General features: G+C 31.2%; 1 protein-coding gene across 2 annotated transcripts in view; it reads left to right on the forward strand.

Moving 5' to 3' along the window:
* Positions 1-14,869, forward strand: part of p53 — a 61,361-nt gene extending 46,492 nt beyond the window's left edge. For both annotated transcript variants that reach the window (XM_075290018.1, XM_075290028.1), the window contains 6 exons: positions 5,712-5,759; positions 5,834-6,104; positions 7,123-7,366; positions 13,668-13,777; positions 13,891-14,214; positions 14,278-14,869. In XM_075290018.1, the coding sequence (XP_075146133.1) occupies positions 5,712-5,759; positions 5,834-6,104; positions 7,123-7,366; positions 13,668-13,777; positions 13,891-14,214; positions 14,278-14,300 (1,020 nt within the window). In that variant the 3' untranslated portion in view covers positions 14,301-14,869. The remainder of the gene's footprint in view (positions 1-5,711; positions 5,760-5,833; positions 6,105-7,122; positions 7,367-13,667; positions 13,778-13,890; positions 14,215-14,277) is intronic.
* Positions 14,870-22,066: the final 7,197 nt, after the last annotated feature.

Here is a 22,066-nt window from a genome sequence, read left to right on the forward strand (position 1 = left end):
TAATCATGGTTGCCACTCTAGCCAAAAATAATCTACCAAGATTTTATTTCTATAGAAAATTTTGTCTTGTATTCTTATTTCTATAGAAAATTTTGTTAAAATTTTATTTCTGTAGATATTTTTGTCAAAATTTTCTTTCTATAGAAAATTTTGTGAAAATTTTTATTTCTATAGAAAATTTTGTGAAAATTTTATTTCTATAGAAAATTTTGTTAAAATTTTATTTCTGTAGAAAATCTTGTCAAAATTTTATGTCTAATTTGTCAAACTGAATTATATACGTATTGGATCGATCTTTTTTGATTTAATATACCACGTATGGACTTACATACAATTTAGAAGACGGTGTTAGGAGGTTTTAACCTTGCCATCGGCAAGCGTTACCGCAACTTAGGTAATTCGATTGTGGGTGGCAGTGTTTAGAAGAAGTTTCTACGCAATCCATGATGGAGGGTACATAAGCTTCGGCCTGGCCGAACTTACGGCCGTATATACTTGTTTACTTTGAAGTATCTGTTATAATTTGGATTTTTAAACTGGAATTTGTTTGTACGTGAGTACCTTTATTAATAAACCGCGAAAATAGAATGAAAATTTAATAAAAAAGATCTGATTCCTAATTTTAATTTTATTGGTCCTAGATTTAAAGCCAGATAAGTCGCTAAAAAATGTCTTTATTGTAAAGAAGCCGCATCTTTGGCTCGGAATCAATACCAAAATCCTTAAAGGAAGGTCAAAATCTTTGGATCCAAGTAAACTTTTTTTTGAGTGTGGTATTTTGATTTGAGTGGTTTTTGATGTTTTTGCATTCATTTGTGAATTGTTTTTTTCTTTTAGCGATTGAAAATCAGTTTTTACTAACGCCAAAGAAATGTGATTGTGAGATTTGATGAGTTTGTTCTGAAAACATGATCCTTCAATTGTGACCAAATGGCTATACGACCATAAACACTATTTGGCCACAAATATACATATTTCGAAGTGTGAGAAAAAATACAAAAAAAAACTGGAAAAATATCAGCTATAGTTTTTGTATGAATGTCGATTTACTAGAGACATACAGTAGAAAAATGGTCTCGAAATTTCGTATTTTTCGTTTATTGCTAAAGAAGTTCATAAAAATGCATTTTAGTACTCACCAATATAGAAAATATTTATGGGTTATTTAGATTAAAGCCTCTTGTTTAAAATAAAATCGAAACTAAGTGGGAAGTTAGCGCTTGGTGTCGTTTTCGAATGTCCTCAGTAGTGGACATCGGTAGTGAAAGGGTTAACACAGCTAATGGTAAACCAACGAAATGCTTAAGATAATTCATAACCAAAATGCTTAAGATAATTCATAGCCCATATTTGAAGTTTTTTAACTTTAATCCAAAAATTTAATACTTCAGGTTTGGTTTCCAAACCAAAGATTATGAACTTTCTTTTAGCTTAAATTTAAAGCAACTTGTCCTTATTATTGCGTGATTTGTCCCAAAATTTAGGTTGCATAATTCTTCACATTGCAGTGTATGGGAACCATATTTAAATCTTGTTCGATTTTTCGAATTTCAAAAGAGTTTTCCCTTAAGGTGGCTATTAAGTTCGAGTTTAGCCGCTAAAGTCGACATTTTTTCACGATTACTTTTCTTTAATAATCCATTTTAAGGAATACAAACTTTGTGAAAATTTGCTTTGGGCTATTCCCCATTAAGTTATATTAAAATTTGCAACAAATATTTATAATTTTATGCCTTTTTTTACTGATTTAGTTTTCTCTTTAGCGGCTAAACTCGAACTTAGTACTCACCTTTATACTAAAATATTGCATTTTTATTCAATTTATTTGGCAACCCCCAATATACTCTTTGAAGCATTAAATACTAAATTCTCTTTAGTTGTATCTTAAAGGTGCAGACGAAAGATATTGGATACGAAGAAATTTTAAATTCTCTTTGGTTTTTTTTGTTTTGAGTATTTCATGAACATGAATAATCATGTCTGTTGTGGTTCTTTCATGAATGAATGAAAGAACGAATAATTGTGACGTCATAAACCCCATTGTTGTCATGATGATGATGATGACTAGTCTTTGTTATTATTATTATTGTTTAATGTTTTTGTTCGGTCTTTCGTTTGTATGGTGAAATTAAAATTAAGGGATGCCATCTTAGAAATTTTCGAAAAATTTGGTATTCGAAAATATTTAAATTTGGAAATTTTAACAAAATTTTATATAAAAATAAAATTGTGGCAAAATGTTCTATAGAAAATTTTGACAAAATTTTTATATAGAAATACAATTTTGACAAAATTTCCTATAGAAATAAAATTTTGACTAAATTTTCTATTGAAATCAAGTTTTGACAACATTTTCTATAGAAAACAACAATTTTCTATAGAAAATAAAATTTTGACAAAATTTTCTATAGAAAAAAAAAATTGACAAAATTTTCTATAGAAATAAAATTTTGACAAAATTTTTTGTAGAAATTTTTTTTTTGTTTTATTATTGTTGGTTTCTTTCTTTAATCATTGTTGTTGACTAAACTACAAGTGTAGCTTAACCAAAAAAATAATGGAAAGGAAAATAATGTTTGTCAAATTTATTTGGGCAAAGCCCTCTAGACTGCAAGATGGTTTGATGGACGCACGTTTCGGAATTACCACATTCCTCATAATCATCCTCTACTTGCAGCAAAACTATCAACCAATTATCAGAATAAATTCGGGCAGTTCACTAAACCCAAGGTGAACCATACTTGAACATTCTTTTCCTCTGTTGGTTAAGCTACACTTGTAGTTTAGTCAATGCATGGTTTTAAGCCGAAATCAAAAACAACAACAATAAATACAATTTTGAAAAAATTTTCTATTGAAATAAAATTTTGACAAAATGTTCTATTGAAATAAAATTTTGACAAAATTCTCTATAGAAAAAAATTGACAAAATTTTCTATATAACTAAAATTTTCACAAAATTTTCTATAGAAATAAAATTTTGACAAAATTTTCTATATAAATAAAATTTTCCCAAAATTTTCTATAGAAATAAAATTTTGACTAAATTTTCTATTGAAATAAAATTTTGAGAAAATTTTCTATAGAAATAAAATGTTGACAACATTTTCTATAGAAAAAAAATTTGTCAAATTTTTCTATATAAATAAAATTTTCACAAAATTTTCTATAGAAATAAAATTTTCACAAAATTTTCTATAGAAATAAAATTTTCACAAAATTTTCTATAGAAATAAAATTTTCACAAAATTTTCTATAGAAATAAAATTTTCACATAATTTTCTATAGAAATAAAATTTTCTATAGAAATAAAATTTTAAAAAATGTTCTATAGAAATAAAAATTTGACAAAAATTTTATATAGAAATACAATTTTGACAAAATTTCTTATAGAAATACAATTTTGACAAAATTTTCTATAGAAATAAAATTTTGACAAAAATTTCTATAGAAATAAAATTTTGACAAAATTTTCTATAGAAATAACATTTTGACACAATTTTCTATAGAAATAAAACTTTCACAAAATTTTTATAGAATTAAAATATTGAGAAAATTTGTTATAGAAATATAGTTTTGACAAAATTTTCTACAGAAATAAAATTTCGACGTAATTTGCTGTTGGAATAAAATTTTCTATAGAAATAAAATTTTGACAAAATTTTCTATAGAAAAAAAAATTTGACAAAACTTTCTATAGAAATAAAATTTTGACAAAATTTTCTATTGAAATAAAATTTTGACAAAATTTTCTATAGAAATACAATTTTGACAAAATTTTCTCAAAGAATAAAATTTTGAAAAAATTTTTATAGAATTAAAATTTTGACAAAATTTTCTCAAAGAATAAAATTTTGAAAAAAAATTTATAGAATTAAAATTTTGATTAAATTTTCTATTGGTATAAAATTTTGACAAAATTTTCTATAGAAATAAAATTTTGACAAAATTTTCTATAGAAATAAAATTTTGACAAAATTTTCTATTGAAATCATTTTTTGTTGTTTTTTATTTCAGCTTAAAACCATACATTGACTAAACTACATGAGTAGCTTAACCAACAGAGGAAAAGAATGTTTGTCAAATTTATTTGGGCAAAGCCCTATAGACTGCAAGATGGTTGGATGGACGCACGTTTCGGAATTACCACATTCCTCATCAGCATCCTCTACTTGCAGCAAAACTATCAACCAATTATCAGAATAAATTCAGGCAGTTTATTAAACCCAAAAAAAACCACACTTGAACCCTCCGAAAAAAGGTTTTACATTGATAACCGGCTTATGCCGAAATAAATTCGAAACAAACATATCTCTTTTCCTATGCCACTGTCAAATCATCGATTTGAATTCACATGGCTGGGTTTATTTTGAGCGTGCCTCCTCTTCTTTTTCCATTTGTTTCGTTTTGTTATTGTTGGTTTTGTTCTTTAAGCATTGTTGTTGTTTTTTATTTCAGCTTAAAACCATACATTGACTAAACTACATGAGTAGCTTAACCAACATTTTTTGACAATATTTCCTATAAATTGTGGCAAAATTTTCTATAGATAAAAAATTTTGACAAAATTTTCTATAGAAAAAAAATTGACAACATTTTTTATAGAAATAAAATTTTGACACAATTTTCTATAGAAATAAAATTTTCACAGAATTTTCTATAGAAATAAAATTTTGAAAAAAAAATCTATACAAATAAAATTTTGATAACATTTTTATATAGAAATATAATTTTGACAAAATTTTCTATAGAAATAAAATTTTGACAACATTTTCTATAGAAAAAAATTTTGACAAAATTTTCTATAGAAAAAGTATTTGTCAAATTTTTCTATAGAAATAAAATTTTGACAAAATTTTCTATAGAAATAAAATTTTGACAAAATTTTCTATAGAAATAAAATTTTCACAAAATTGTCGATAGAAATAAAATTTTAACAAAATTTCCTATTAGAAATAAAATTTTCACAAAATTTTCTATAGAAATAAAATTTTCACAAAACTTTCTATAGAAATAAAATTGTGACAAAATTTTTATATAGAAATACAATTTTGACAAAATTTCCCATAGAAATAAAATTTTGACAAAATTTTCTATTCAAATATAATTTTGACAAAATTTCCTATAGAAATAAAATTTTGACAAAATTTTTATAGAATTAAAATATTGAGAAAATATTTTATAGAAATATAATTTTGACAAAATTTTCTACAGAAATAAAATTTCGACGTAATTTGCTGTAGAAAAAAAAATTTGAAAAAATTAATAAAATTTTGGCAAAATTTTCTATAGAAATAAAATTTTGGCAAGAAAATTTCGTTGACTAAGGGTACATATTTGGTTCAATAAAATTCTTTAAAATTAAAGATTTGCTGGTGTGTCCTCGCTAAGTTTGATATCTTTTTCGCTGCAATTGCTTCTAATTGAATGCCAATAGTTGGGAAATAGGCATTTTAATTTTTTATTTCATTTATATAATCCCCATCTATACTGGCATCCCTGTCATTTACTGCAAAGAAAACATTCGGCTAATAGCCGAACAATAATAAACTCTAACGTACAAGGAATGCAACGACAACAGAGCACAGATTGTTTTCAACCTTGCAACCATGAAGTTGTTAACTTTTCAAAAATGGAAAGTGTGTGTTCTTTACATCAACTAGTTTGGAATATCTTTTTACTAATTTTATATTCTTTTCTTATACTTTCAGCAATCCGACATAATGCATCTCATGGACCAAATGGTTGAACCAAAAATGGTAAGTCATAGGATTAAAGTTCAAAAGTTTTTTGTGGATTTTGAACTGTTTTTCGTTTTTTTTGTTTATTTCAGAATGTAGATTGTATTCCAGTAGCCGAAGAACATGATCGCGGTGGTTATGATTTTGGCATTCAAGTTATCTGTGGTGAATCTTCGCGTGCTGCTTTCTTTTCTAAGGAATCTAAACGGCTTTATATAAAATCACATGAAAATGTAACTATCGATTGTTCGTTTAAAGTGAAAATGCCTATACAACCATTGAATGTTCGAGTTTTGCCCATTTACACAAAGGATACAAGTGAACCTGTATTACGATGTGCCAATCATGTTAGTAAGGATACAGGTAAGGATTTGGTGTATGGTCCAAGAGGGATTAATTGATTAAATAAATTGAAAGTTATGGGTAGTGATATAGAAGTGAGAAGGAGGGGTGTTGTGTCAATATGGTGTAACGATGCGATCTGGAAATTTACAATAAAAATATCGACTAATCAGCTTTTCATGATTTTCACAATCTACTGAAATAGACTATTGCAGTTTTATGGGTAGTGCCGACCAGTTACTACACAGAAAAAAATTTTCCAATTAAAATTTTAATGGAACTAAAAAAAAATTAAAAATGTAATTATTTCAACATTTTTTTTTTTAATTGAAACAAAAATCAATCACAACAATTAATTGTAGCAATTAATTTTTTAATTGACATTGCTGATTGATACTATCATTTCTGTGATTGAAGGCATTTCAATAATTGCTAATTGAATCAATTAATTTAAAAATTATTTTTTCTGTATATGGTAAAAAATATTACGGCATAGAATTAATGAGGGACTTTCACGAATCATGATACATTAGACATCCAAAAGTCGTACATCGATATTAATTTTCAACATCACGAACGTATTCCTTAGAAAATAATCGACTATAAAAAATTTCCACATTCCACAAATAAAATAAAGTTCATACCTTTGGCCAGCGATGCTCCAACCTTTTCAAACTCCTGGGAAATAAACAATTTCTTGACGCCCGAAAAAGGTATCTGTGGCGACGATAAAAAATTTCCACATTCCACAAATAAAATAGAGTTCATAGCTTTGGCCAGCGATGCTCCAACCTTTTCAAACTCCTAGGAAATAAACAATTTCTTGACGCCCGAAAAATGTATCTGTGGCGACGATGACAAGTCTCAATTTTGGTCAAAACAAATGGAAGGGATCGGCCACTTTATCATGGGTTTGTCATTGACGGGGTAAATTTACAATTTAGTACATGACTTGGACGTATCCCAAAGGACACATTGTCCATAATTTTATGATTTTTTTTTTGTCCTTTATGCATTAATAATTTATATCTTCTTTCAGAACCTAATGTTATAATCCGTAACTCCATCATTCGTTGTGAAAATTTAGGAGCAGTCTATAATGGCAGCGATACAGGCAAGAGTATCAGAGATCGTTATTCAATTTTGGTACCACTAAATGCTGCTGTTAAATCTCAAGAAAGCAACAGTCATTTGAAACAACCACTGATAATTAGCTTTACTTGTAATAATTCCTGCAATGCTCGTAAACAGACTTCAGTTTTATTTCTATTGGAGAATTTAAAGTAAGTATAAGAAATGAAACTTTAACTAAATCGTTGTTACAAATTCGAAAAAAAACAATTCCGTCAACACAGAAAAAACAACTTGGGAACACAATGCCTTTAAGAATTCAGAAATACACAGATTTGCTTTGGGAAATATTTTACGAAGGTGTTGCAATCTGGTAACTGATCTATCGTAAAACATGACAGATTTTAGGTTAAACCTTCTCAGAACGTTTTGACATACAAGCGCTATTTGTGTTGTTTACTTAGCAACATAAAATATTCATTTCGTGCGATTATATTCTACAACTTTTTACATGCATGGATGAACTTAATTAAAATTTCGACGATAAAACTCCAAGTCAAGGACCAGTGTTTATTGATGGTATGGTGAATCGTCATATGATCGTGTGTGATTGGGAGAATCGTAGGCATTAGTGGGACCAGTATACATTCAATATTGCATGACCATTTAAACGTCAAAAATGTACTCGAGTTGAGTCCCACACAATTTGTCATTCACTCGACAAAAGGCTCGTGTCGATTGGTCGAAAGACATGCTCCAAAACTAAGATCGCAGTGCTTCGAAACAAGTATATGACATCTTGACCGGTGATGAATCGTGGATTTACAAGTATGTGCCAGGGTTGCCACAGTTGGTATAATTCTACAAAAAGTGGTCGATTTTTTACTGTTTGGTTGATTGTTAGAATTCCTGAAGCTTTGGTATATTTTGCAAAATATTTCTCTCCAAGAAAGAGGGACTTCACAAACTTTCTATAGAACTAAAATGTTGACAAAATTTTCTATAGAAATAAATTTTTGACAAAATGTTCTATAGAAATAAAATTTTCTATAGAAATAAGATTTTGACAAAATTTTCTATAGAAATAAAATTTTCTATAGAAGTACAATTTTGACAAAATTTTGTATAGAAATAAAATTTTCATAAAATTTTCTATAGAAATAAAATTTTGACAAAATTTTCTATAGAAATAAAATTTTGACAAAATTTTCATAAAATGTTCTATGGAAATCAAATTTTCATAAAATTTTGACAAAATCTTCTATAGAAATAAAATTTTGATAAAGTTTTCTATAGAAATAAAATTTTGACAAAATTTTCTATAGAACTACAATTTTGATAAAATTTTCTATAGAAATTAAATTAAAAAAAAACCTATGTAAATAAAATTTTGATAAAATTTTTCTGTAGAAATAAAATTTTGATAAAAATTTCTATAGAAATAAAATTTTCATAAAATTTTCTATGGAAATCAAATTTTCATAAAATGTTTTATGGAATTAAAATTTTCATAATATGTTTTATGAAAATCAAAATTTCATAAAATTTTCTATAGAAATCAAATTTTCATACAATTTTCTATGGAAATAAAATTTTGACAAAATCTTATATTTGATAAGATTTTCTATAACAATAAAAATTTGACAAAATTTTCTATAAAAATTAAATTTTGACAAAATTTTCTATAAAAATAACATTTTGACAAAATTTTCTATAGAAATACAATTCTGACATAATTTTCTATAGAAAAAAAAATTGGGCAAAATTTTCCATAGAAATACAATTTTGACAAAATTTTCTATAGAAATAAAAATTTTCTATTGAAATAAAAGTTTGAGAAAATAGTCATAGAAACAAAATTTTCACAAAATTCTCTATAGAAATAAAAATATTATTGCTGTTTTTAAATTCAGCTTAAAACCATGCATTGACTAAACTACAAGTGTAGCTTAACCAACAGAGGAAAAGAATGTTTGTCAAATTTATTTGGGCAAAGCCCTATAGACTGCAATATGGTTGGATGCACGCATGTTTCGGAATTACCACATTCCTCATCAGCATCCTCTACTTGCAGCAAAACTATCAACCAATTATCAGAATAAATTCAGGCAGTTCACTAAACCCAAAAGTAAACCACACTTGAACCTTCCGAAAAAAAGTTTCCACGATAGCCGGCTTATGCCGAAATAAATTCGTACAAACATATCTCTTTGCCTTTGCCACCGTCAAATCATCGATTTGAGTGCAGTTGGCTGGGTTTATTTTGAGCGTGCTTCCTCTTTATACCCTGCGCCACACTGTGGAACAGGGTATTATATGTTAGTACATATGTTTGCAACACCCAGAAGGAGACGAGATAGGCACATGGTGTCTTTGGCAAAAATGCTCAGGGTGGGCTCCTGAGTCGATATAGCCATGTCCGTCTGTCTGTTAACACATTTTTGTAATCAAAGTCTAGGTCGCAGTTTTAGTCCAATCGACTTCAAATTTGGCACAAGTATGTGTTTTGGCTCAGAATAGAACCCTATTGATTTTGGAAGAAATCGGTTCAGATTTAGATATAGCTCTCACATATATCTTTCGCCCGATATGGTCTTATATGGCCCCAGAAGCCAGAGTTTTACCCTAATTTGCTTGAAATTTCACACAAGAAGAACAATTAGTACTATAGTCAAGTGTGCCAAATTTTATTGAAATCGGTTCAGATTTAGATATAGCTCCCATATATATCTTTCGCCCGATATGGACTAATACGGTCCCAGAAGCCAGAGTTTTACCCCAATTTGGGTGAAATTTTGCACTAGGAGTACAATTAGTAGTGTAGTCCAGTGTGCCAAATTTTATTGAAATCAGTTCAGATTTAGATATACCTCCCATATATATCTTTCGCCCGATATGGATATGGACTAATACGGATATGGATAATACGGTCCCAGAAGCCAGAGTTTTACCCTAATTTGCTTAAAATTTTGCACAAGAAGTACAATTAGTAGTGTAGTCAAGTGTGCCAAATTTTATTGAAATCGGTTCAGATTTAGAGATAGCTCCCATATATATCGTTCGCCCGATTTACACTCATATGACCACAGTGGCCAATCTTTCGATTTAATTGAAATTTTGCACGGGGAGTAGAATTAGCATTGTAGTTATGCGTGCCAAATTTGGTTGAAATCGGTTCAGATTTAGATATGGTTAGGTTTAGGTTAGGTTAGGTGGCAGCCCGATGTATCAGGCTCACTTAGACTATTCAGTCCATTGTGATACCACATTGGTGAACTTCTCTCTTATCACTGAGTGCTGCCCGATTACATGTTAAGCTCAATGACAATGGACCTCCTTTTTATAGCCGAGTCCGAACGGCGTTCCACTTTGCAGTGAAACCACTTAGAGAAGCTTTGAAACCCTCAGAAATGTCACCAGCATTACTGAGGTGGGATAATCCATCGCTGAAAAACTTTTTGGTGTTTGGTCGAAGCAGGAATCGAACCCACGACCTTGTGTATGCAAGGCGGGCATGCTAACCATTGCACCACGGTGGCTCCCAGATTTAGATATAGCTCCCATATATATGTTTTTCTGATTTTGACAAAAATGGTCAAAATACCAACATTTTCTTTGTAAAATCGCCACTGCTTAGTCGAAAAGATGTAAAAATGAGTCTAATTTTCCTAAACTTCTAATACATATATATTGAGCGATAAATCATAAATAAACTTTTGCGAAGTTTCCTTAAAATTGCTTCAGATTTAAATGTTTCCCATATTTTTTACTAACATTGTGTTCAAGTGTGGTTTACTTTTGGGTTTAGTGAACTGCCTGAATTTATTCTGATAATTGGTTGATAGTTTTGCAGCAAGTAGAGGATGCTGATGAGGAATGTGGTAATTCCGAAACGTGCGTCCATCCAACCATCTTGCAGTCTATAGGGCTTTGCCCAAATAAATTTGACGAAATAGAATTTTGTCAAAATTTTCCATGGAAATCAAATTTTCAAAAAATGTTTTGTGTAAATAAAATTTTGACAAAATAAAGCTTTCTATAGAAATAAAATTTTGACAAAATTTTCTATAGAAATCAAATTTTCATAAAATTTTATATGGAAATCAAATTTTCATAAAATGCTTTATGAAAATCAAATTTTCATAAAATTTTCTATAGAAATCAAATTTTTATAAAATTTTCTATGGAAATAAAATTTGTATAAAATTTTCTATGGAAATAAAATTTTTATAAAATTTTCTATAGAAATAAAATTTTATGAAAATTTTGTATAGAAATAAAATTTTGACAAAATTTTCTATAGAAATAAAATTTTGACGAACATTTTCTATAGAAATAAAGTGTTGAAAATTTTCTATAGAAATAGCTTTTTGACGAAAATTTTCTATAACAGGTTGGCTGATAAGTCCCCGGTCTAACAAAGAAAAACACATTTTTTGTCAAAATTCGGTTTTATTATTCAACATAGTTCCCTTCAAGAGCGATACAACGATTATAACGACCTTCCAATTTGTTGATACCATTTTGGTAGTACTCCTTCGGTTTTGCCTCAAAATAGGCCTCAGTTTCGGCGATCACTTCTTCATTGCAGTGAAATTTTTTTTCCTGCGAGCATCCTTTTGAGGTCTGAGAACAAGAAAAAGTCGCTGGGGGCCAGATTTGGAGAATACGGTGGGTGGGGAAGCAATTCGAAGCCCAATTTATGAATTTTTGCCATCGTTCTCAATGACTTGTGGCACGGTGCGTTGTCTTGGTGGAACAACACTTTTTTCTTCTTCATATGGGGCCGCTTTGCCGCGATTTCGACCTTCAAACGCTCCAATAACGCCATATAATAGTCACTGTTGATGGTTTTTCTCTTCTCAAGATAATCGATAAGAATTATTCCATGCGCATCCCAAAAAAAAAAACAGAGGCCATTACTTTGCCAGCGGACTTTTTAGTCTTTCCACGCTTCGGAGACGGTTCACCGGTCGCTGTCCACTCAGCCGACTGTCGATTGGACTCAGGAGTGTAGTGATGGAGCCATGTTTCATCCATTGTCACATATCGACGGAAAAACTAGGGGGGTATTACGAGTTAACAGCTGCAAACACCGCTCAGAATCATCAACAGGTTGTTGTTTTTGGTCAAATGTGAGCTCGCGCGGCACCCATTTTGCACAGAGCTTCCGCATATCCAAATATTGATGAATGATATGACCTACACGTTCCTTTGATACCTTTAAGGCATCTGCTATCTCGATTAACTTCATTTTATGGTCATTCAAAATCATTTTGTGGATTTTGTTGATGTTTTCGTCGGTAACCACCTCTTTCGGGCGTCCACTCCGTTCACCGTCCTCCGTGCTTATTTCACCACGCTTGAATTTTGCATATCAATCAATTATTGTTGATTTCCCTGGGGCGGAGTCCGGAAACTCATTATCAAGCCAAGTTTTTGCTTCCACCGTATTTTTTCCCTTCAGAAAACAGTATTTTAGCAAAACACGAAATTCCTTTATTTCCAGTTTTTTCACAATAACAAAATTTGCTTCACAAAAGACGCTCTAGGTTAGGTTAGGTTATGTGGCAGCCCGATGTATCAGGCTCACTTAGACTATTCAGTCCATTGTGATACCACAGTGGTGAACTTCTCTCTTATCACTGAGTGCTGCCCGATTCCATGTTAAGCTCAATGACAAGGGACCTCCTTTTTATAGCCGAGTCCGAACGGCGTTCCACATTCCAGTGAAACCACTTAGAGAAGCTTTGAAACCCTCAGAAATGTCACCTGCATTACTGAGGTGGGATAATCCACCGCTGAAAAACTTTTTGGTGTTCGGTCGTAGCAGGAATCGAACCCACGACCTTGTGTATGCAAGGCGGGCATGCTAACCATTGCACCACGGTGGCTCCCTATCTCACAAACTAATTGACTTACAGACGTCAAATTTTGACACGAATCATTTGAAGGTTGGTACTATATAAAAATAATATGCATTTAATACTAGCGACGCCATCTATGTGTCAGACCGGGGACTTATCAGCCAACCTGTTATAATTAAAATTGTGACAAAATTTTCAAAATTTTCTATATAAAATTTTGACAAAATTTTCTACGGAAATCAAATTGTCATAAAACGTTTTATGAAAATATAATTCTATAGACATAACATTTTAAGAAAATTTTGTATAGAAATAAATTTTTGACAAAATTTTCTATAAAAATAAAATGTTGACGAAAATTGTATATAGAAATAAAATTTTGACGAAAATTTTCTATAGAAATAAAATTTTAAAAAAAATTCTATAGAAATAAAATTTTGGAAAAATTTTCTATAGGAATAAAATTTTGAGGAACATTTTCTATAGAAATACAATTTTGACAAAGTTTTCTGTTTTTTTGTTTACAAGCGCGATTTGTATTTATATATAGCTCCTCTCTCCGACCAGAAATTTATTTGAATTTGTTTCGTTTGTCTTCTTATATTGTAGTAATTAAAAATTATTTTTTTTCTTTTCATTTCTATAGTGGCGATATTTTGGCACAACGTCAACTTTGCGTTAAAATCTCAACTTGCCCCAAACGTGACCATAGGTTGTACGAAAAATCTGTATGCTATAAACGTCGCAATATAACTGGTAAGTATACAAGTCCCTTAGATGTGTGTGTGTGTCTGAGAGATAAATAAACAAATAATCAAAATAGTTTGTAAAAGAGGTTTGACTAAAACTTAATAATTTTGTATTTTCAGATCCTGATTTTAACAAACATGAATCCAAAGTACCTAGATACGATGATGCCTCTATAAAAGAGGAGTGCAGTCGCAGCAGCTATGGAGAGCAAAGTGACGATGAAGCAAGTGGCGTAGCCAATGGAGAATATGACGATTCAGCGGATGTTTGTATAGATCCAGAGAGTAACGAATATGTATTAACACTGCGATACAGGACACGTCGACAATTATTGGATGTTATAAGAACATTGTATAGTAATGCTGTGAGTAATGAGGTATTCTTCAAGACAACAGTACATGGTAGAAGAACGCGCGACAGTGTAATGTTTAAAAAATTATATGGTAAGGGAGGAAACGCTTAGATATCTTGATTTTGATTTATTAATTTTTCTTTTATTTCCACAGAAAAATCTTCACGTTTGGATTGATGATGGTATCTCCCCCCTTTTTTGTATTGTATTTTTTTATGTTTTAAATGCCCAAGAGCTTTAATGTCTATTGTCTAATTTATCATAATAATACTACCACTATGTCATAATGTTGACAATTGCACTTTGAATTGTAATTGCAAATAATTAAGATAAGCCTAACAATTGGTATCCTTTTGTTTCGTTTTTTTTGTGCCAAAACAAACAAACTTTACAGCAATATGTCTATATTACTGTTTAAGTCTAAACTTCATTTGGTATTTCTAAGCATTAATTTGTAAAATTTAAACTTTTTATATACATCTATGTTGGTGCAGTTTATGAGTTGCCTTTTTTTAAATTTTAGTTTCATGAAATGTTTTGTTTTTTTTCGTATATCACTTTTGTTTCAAATAAATGAAAATATAATCTCATAGAACTGCTATTGATATTCCAAAAATATACATCAACTTTCATGAGTTGTATGGTCATACATTAGTTTGTAATTTTTAAGTTTATGAATTGTTCACTTTATATGTGTATTAAATAAAATACCTTTTTGTAGCAAAAAGGACATATTTGATATTAAACCAAGTCGTTGAACTTAATTTTTATCATTTATATGGGATTTAAGTCAACTTATCGTCAATTAAATTTTTAATTTTAATTGAATCAAAAAAAAAATTGAAATTTGCAATTTGTTTAATCAAGTATTCTTTTTATGACCAATTAAAACAGTGATTGATACTATCAATTTCGTGATTGAAGATTTTTCAATTAAAAAATTAATTGAATGTTGTTGTAGCAGTTCAAGGCCGTATTCAGGGAGGGGGGGGGATGAGGGGGATCAAACCCCCCCCCCCCGAAATGAATGAATATTTTTATATAAATATATATTTTTAGCTGCATAGAAAAATCTTATCGAAGATGTTGAAGAAAAGCTGGAGGTTTTATTTTGAAAAACGCTTACCTATAAAACTTGCACAAATCATAGAATACTAGTTGAAAAGCCCGTCAAACGACGGTCGAAAAAAACAAATTGTTTTTGTTCTCGCACCACAAATTTCATTTTTGGAAAATGTCTTTCTGCTTTTTATTTGTGTTTGTTGTTCTTTTTGTGAACATGACTCGATTTGTTTGGCTATAGCAACAACAACGAAGCAGCCAAACACACATGTGTAAATGAAATGGCGCAAAACCTGCGAAAAGAACCTGCCTAATTCAGCGATGGAAGCACTTGGAGAGTGCAATAAAGAGATATTTCCAAACGTGCATATTCTTTTAAAAATTTTGGTCACTTTGCCAGTTACTCAGGGGTGGAAAATACAATTTTTAAGAAAGTACCAAAAAGGTATTTTTTGAGCGGAAAGGTACTTTTTACTAAATTTCAACAAAAATTTCACTGGAAAATTATTGTCAAGAGACTAAATTTTAAAGAAAATAAAATTTTTACAGAATTTTCTATATAAATAAAATTTTGCAAAAATTTTCTATAGAAATAAAATTTTGCAAAAAAAATCTGTGAAAAAAAATGTTGCAAAATTTTTTCTATAGAAATAAAATTTTGCAAAAATTTCCTATAGAAATAAAATTAGTACAAAATTTTCAATTGAAATAAAATTTTGACAAAATTTTCTATAAAAATAAAATTTTGCAAAAATTCTATATAGAAATAAAATTTTGACAACATTTTCTACCGAAATAAAAAATCGATAATATAGAATCGCATTCTTTTTTCGACTAAAACATTCTTGAAGTTCAATAAAATCCTGTTTTTGACTATGTCTTTTACAAAATCGAGATTTTCTTCCCACATGAACATGTCTGTTTTGCCATATTGGTAAAAGACTATTAGCAAATAAGGTTGATATAGACTTTCTCAAAATATTAAAATATTTTGTCAAAGCTATTGTATCATAAATCTGATATCGACTCAAAAATGTCTACACAAAAGGTACTAAATCATTCGCGGGGGTACTACGGAACTGACCGGGGTGAAAAAGTATTGAAAAAAGTACTATAGTACTGCATTTTCCATCCCTGCAGTTACTACGTACTCATCCGAACTTTCATTTTCAACAATGAAGAGATTAAAGACGTATCTTAGAAATTCGACTAGCGAGAGTACACTCAATGGATTGGCATTAATGTCCGTTCATCGCCGAATAAATGTGCCGACTGAAGAAGTAATTGATTTGTTTGCTGCCCAAAAAGCCCGTCGGCTCAATTTAATATTATAAAAATATTGTATACATATGCATAAATAAAATTTTCTACACATGAGATTATATGAATATTTTTTTTAAGTTGAACCCCCCCCGAATTAAAATCCTGGCTACGGCCTTGTAGCAGTTCATTGTGATTTCATCCATTTTTATACCCACCACCATAAAATGGTGACGGGGGTATAATAAGTTTGTCATTCCGTTTGTAACACATCGAAATATCTATTTCCGACTATATAAAGTATATATATTCTTGATCAGGGAGAAATTCTAAGACGATATAACGATGTCCGTCTGTCTGTCTGTCTGTTGTAATTACGCTACAGTCTTCAATAATGAAGCAATCGTGCTGAAATTTTGCACAAACTCGTCTTGTCTGCAGGCAGGTCAAGTTCGAAGATGGGCTATATCGGCCCAGGTTTTGATATAGTCCCCATATAAACCGACCTGCCGATTTGGGGTCTTGGGCTTATAGAAATCGTAGTTTTTATCCAATTTGCCTGAAAATTCGAAATCTAGAGGTATTTTATGACCATAAAAAGGTGTGTCAAAAATGGTGAGTATCGGTCCATGTTTTGGCATAGCCCCCATATAGACCGATCTCCTGATTTTACTTCTAGGGCTTATAGAAACCGCAGTTTTTATTCAATTTACCTGAAATTGGAAATCTAGAGCTATTGTAGGAGCACAAATACGTGTGCCAAAAATTGTGAGTATCGCTCCATGTTTTGGTATGGTCCCCATATAAAACGACCTCCCGATTTGGGGTCTTGGGCTTATAGAAACCGTAGTTTTTATCCAATTTGTCTGAAATTGGAAATCTAGAGGTATTTTAGGACCATAAAGAGGTGTGCCGAAAATGGTGAGTATCGGTCCATATTTTGGTATGGCCTCCATATAGACCGATTTCCCGATTTTACTTCTTGGGCTTCTAGAATCCGAAGTTTTTATCCTATTTGCCTGAAATTGGAAATCTAGAGGTATTTTCGGGTCATAAAGAGGTGTGCCGAAAACGGTGAGTATCGGTCCATATTTTAGTATAGCCCCCATAAGAAGGATCTCCCGATTTAACTCCTTGGGTTTCTAGAAACCGTAGTTTTTATCTGATTTGCCTGAAATTGTAAATATTCTGGTATTTTAGGCTCACAAAAACGTGTATCGGATTAAGTTTTTATCGGTCCATTTGGTAATGCCTCTATATAGACCGACTTCACTTTTTGAGGGTGTAGAGGGCGCACTGATCATGAAAATTGCTTGAAACTCAATGTAAAATTTCCAGATTTTCTACAGATTTAAGATTTTAAATCAAGACGTTATTTTATAATTTTCTTGCACACTTACAAGAGATGTTAATGATTCCTATAAAACTCAAACAAAAATGGTTCTTATAAATCCAGAATCTGATATAGTCCTCATAGGTGAAAACTTTAAATTTATCTTCGGGAAGTGTCCTCAAGTCCTCAAGCCCTCCTGAAATTTCAAAGGAAACCCTAATATTTGGTTCATGGCGGTGGGTATTTAAGATTCGGCCCGGCCGAACTTAGTGCTGTATATACTTATTATGTTATACTCTTGGTTCTTCAACTTGTGACCAGATCAAGGAACTCTGCTACTAAGGTGGGGTGTGTCCAGAGTGATCTGGTGGTAAGTCGGGTTGGTTCAGCTTGGCAAGAGAAAAGATGAAGCGTGCCGTGTGGCCCTTGGTTACAAATTGGACATACGTCAGCTACGCTGCTATCAATCACAGATAAGTAGGAATTGAGGCGGCTGCATAGGCCTGATCTTAATTTGGGCTAAAACTACCCGTGGAGGTCTCTTTCCTCCGGTGCTAAGGGCGCTGGTCGGACTCCGAGAACAGGATTAAACTTGTAGCTTCTCACCGCTGCAGTTACAGTATCCTCATAAATCCTGTTCAAACCTGCCTGATACGCTGCTTGATCTAGACGCTCTCTTTTGTAGCGCTGGATCTCGTGCTCTAGATGATGTATGTTAACCCTTACGCTACCACCTGGGTGGTGGTTGTGTATCCATGAGATGGTGGTTTGGATGCTTACTGCGATAACAACCCAGGAGATACTACTTTGACAACATGTAGTTGTGCCTTCACACAGGGATGATCTTTGTCTCCACATAAAGGTGATCCAGGCGTGTGCTGCGGAAACACCCAGTCGCAGTTATAAGATCAGCGTTCTGGCAGTTCTGTATTTATTATTCCACTGCGTATCACTAGTCTGCGGTGTCCACACTGGAGCTGCATAATTTAGCACTGACCGGCCAATTGCCTTATAGGCAGTTAACAAGGTTTCTTTGTCGGCACCCCAAGTATTGCCGGCAAGTGACTTGAGAACCTTGTTTTTACCACGGAGCTTATTACAAATTGCAGTGGCATGGGCTGACGATCTGAAAAGGCTGTCGAATGTGACCCCAAGAATCATGGGGTAATTTATGGTCGGAATTATTTCACTAATATTCAACTTCCTGCGTACTTCTGCCGTCCATGTAGTGAATAGTGTGGCTGAGGATTTGGTGGGGGATATCCTCAAGTCGCTCGCAGTGAAATAACTGGTAAGATGAACGAGGTAGACATTTAATCGATCGCAGATGTCATCAACATTGGGCCCAGATGCCAAGATTGTACAATCGTCTGCGTATGATACAATCTCGACGCCGTCTGGAAGATGTGTATTAGAGGATAGGTAGAGGTTAAACAGTGCCGGAGATATCACCCCACCCTGGTGAACTCCCTGTTTCACTCTACGGGGTCTTGATTTCCTATCCCTAAATTCCACATACGACTGGCGTCCGCACAGATAATTAGTAACCCAACGCTTGGTTCCTGCCGGTAGGGACGTGTTCTCGATGTCCTCGGTTGAGCCGTATCGAATGGCTTCGATAGGTCAAGCGCCTCGAGGACCGTCCTGTGACACGGCTTGGGCTGATTGAGTCCCCTATCTATAAAAGCTGAAATGGCATGCAAAGCCGTTGTCGTACTAAGTACTTTGCGGAATCCATGTTGATGATTATCAGCTGGAAAATTATCCACAAGGCTGGCGAGAAATAGTGCCTCAATTGTCTTGGCTACTGACGAGAGAAGGGAAATCGGTCTGTACGATTCACCCTTGCTCGAGTCTTTGCCTGGTTTCAGTAGTGGAATCACCATTTTCCAGACATCGGGTATAATGAACGATTCTAAGGACAAATTGAGGAGTCTGGTCAAGTACTCAACTCCCAGTAATTGAATCTTTTAAAAAATTGTTGAAAAATTGTTGGTTAAAATTTCAAGGGCCGATGTTGATTTTGAATAAAACACAAACATCAAAAAGGCTGATGCAACATCCTTCCGTATATGGCGCGCCAAACAAGTATTTAAGGAATACAGTCTAGATAGCGTAAAAATAATCCTGAATCTAATGCAGTTAATGTGAGCACCGAAGTCAAAACAACAATCAAGGACCTTCAGTTCATCAACAATACCAATTTCAACACCCCCCAAAATTATCTACGGCCTAACAACACGTCATCAAAATTGCCATCTTGTGGATAGACCACCTCCACCCAGGAATGTAAGAGTTGATCTTCACCTTCTCGAGCGCGAGATCCAGCGTTATAAAAGAGAGCCTCTAGATCAGGCTGCATACCAGACAGGTCTGAACAGGATTCATGAGGATACTGTAGCTGAAACGGTGAGAAGCTACAAGGTTAATCCTATTCTCGGAGGAGAGAGACCTCCCAAGGCAGACCAGTTTTGACCTCCTCCCAAGGCAGGGTAGTTTTGGCCCATCTAAGATCAGGCAAGTGCAGCCGCCTCAATTCCTACTTATCAGTAATTGATAGCAGCGTAGCTGACGTGTGTCCCATCTGTAATCAAGGGCCACATGACATCGTCATATCTTAGCCTACCCGTCTCACCACCAGATCACTCTCGACACACCTCATCCTTGTCGCAGAGTTCCTTGATCTGGCTACTAATTGAACTACCTAAGCATAAAACAAAATGGATGAAACTACATTAAAAACTGTTACAACAACAACAACATCAACGGCCTAATTCCTGACCAGTCGAACAACATATAGGTTTACATTTAGATTGAATCAAAATCAATAAATCGTACTTTAAAAAATAAAAAATTAAAAAATAAAATAATTGGAAACGCGACAAAATTTGAAAAACTTTTTAAAAGTCGACTTTTTGACTTTTTGGTTCTCATTATAATCCCAGCAAAAAGACAACGAAATTTTTTGTAGCCGATTTAACTTCATTTTAGTTCAAGAAAATTAGTTAATTTTAGTTAAATTTTGCCAAATGTGAGTTTTTTTTCTTATTTTATATTTTTAAAATATTATTTTGACAAAACTTTCTATAGAAATAAAATTTTCATACAATTTTCTACAGTAATAAAATTTTAACAAAATTTTGACAAAAATTTCCACAGAAATAAAGTTTTGACAAAATGTTCTAAAAAATAACATTTTGAGAAGATTTTTTATAGAGATAGAATTTTATTAAAATTTTTCTATAGAAATAAAATTTTGACAAAATTTTTTATAGAAATAAAATTTTGACAAAATTTTCTATAGAAATAAAATTTTGACAAATTTTCTATAGAAATAAAATTTTGACATAATTTTCTATAGAAATAAAATTTAGACAAAATTTTCTATAGAAATAAAATTTAGACAAAATTTTCTATAGAAATAAATTTACACAAAATTTTCTGTAGAAATAAAAGTTTGACAAAATGTTCTATAGAACTTTGACAAAATTTTCTATAGAAATAAATTTACACAGAATTTTCTATAGAAATAAGATTTTGACAAAATTCTCTAAGAAAAAAAATTTTGACAAAATTTTCTACAGAAATAAAATTGTGACAAAATTTTCGATAGAAGTAAAATTTTGACAAAATTTTCGATAGAAATAAAATTTTGACAAAATTCTCTATAGAAATAAAATTTTGACAAAATCTTTTATAGAAATAAAATTTTTGACATAATTCTCTATAGAAATAAAATTTTGACAAAATTGTTTATAGAAATAAAATTTTTGACATAATTTTCTATAGAAAAAAGATTTTGGCAAAATTCTCTACAGAAATAAAATTTGGACAAAATTTTCTATAGAAATAAAATTTTGATAAAATTCTCTATAGAAATAAAATGTTGACAAAATTTTCTATAGAAATAAAATTTTGACATAATTTTCTATAGAAATAAAATTTTGACATAATTTTCTATAGAAATAAAATGTAGGCAAAATTTTCTATAGAAATAAAAGTTTGACAAAATTTTCTATAAAAATAAATTTACACAGAATTTTCTATAGAAATAAGATTTTGACAAAATTTTCGATAGAAGTAAAATTTTGACAAAATTTTCGATAGAAATAAAATTTTGACAAAATTCTCTATAGAAATAAAATTGTGACAAAATTTGTTATAGAAATAAAATTTTTGACATAATTCTCTATAGAAATAAAATTTTGACAAAATTGTTTATAGAAATAAAATTTTTGACATAATTTTCTATAGAAAAAAGATTTGGCAAAATTCTCTACAGAAATAA

Source organism: Haematobia irritans, chromosome 1 (assembly GCF_050003625.1).
Source record: "Haematobia irritans isolate KBUSLIRL chromosome 1, ASM5000362v1, whole genome shotgun sequence".
Lineage (NCBI taxonomy): Eukaryota > Metazoa > Arthropoda > Insecta > Diptera > Muscidae > Haematobia > Haematobia irritans.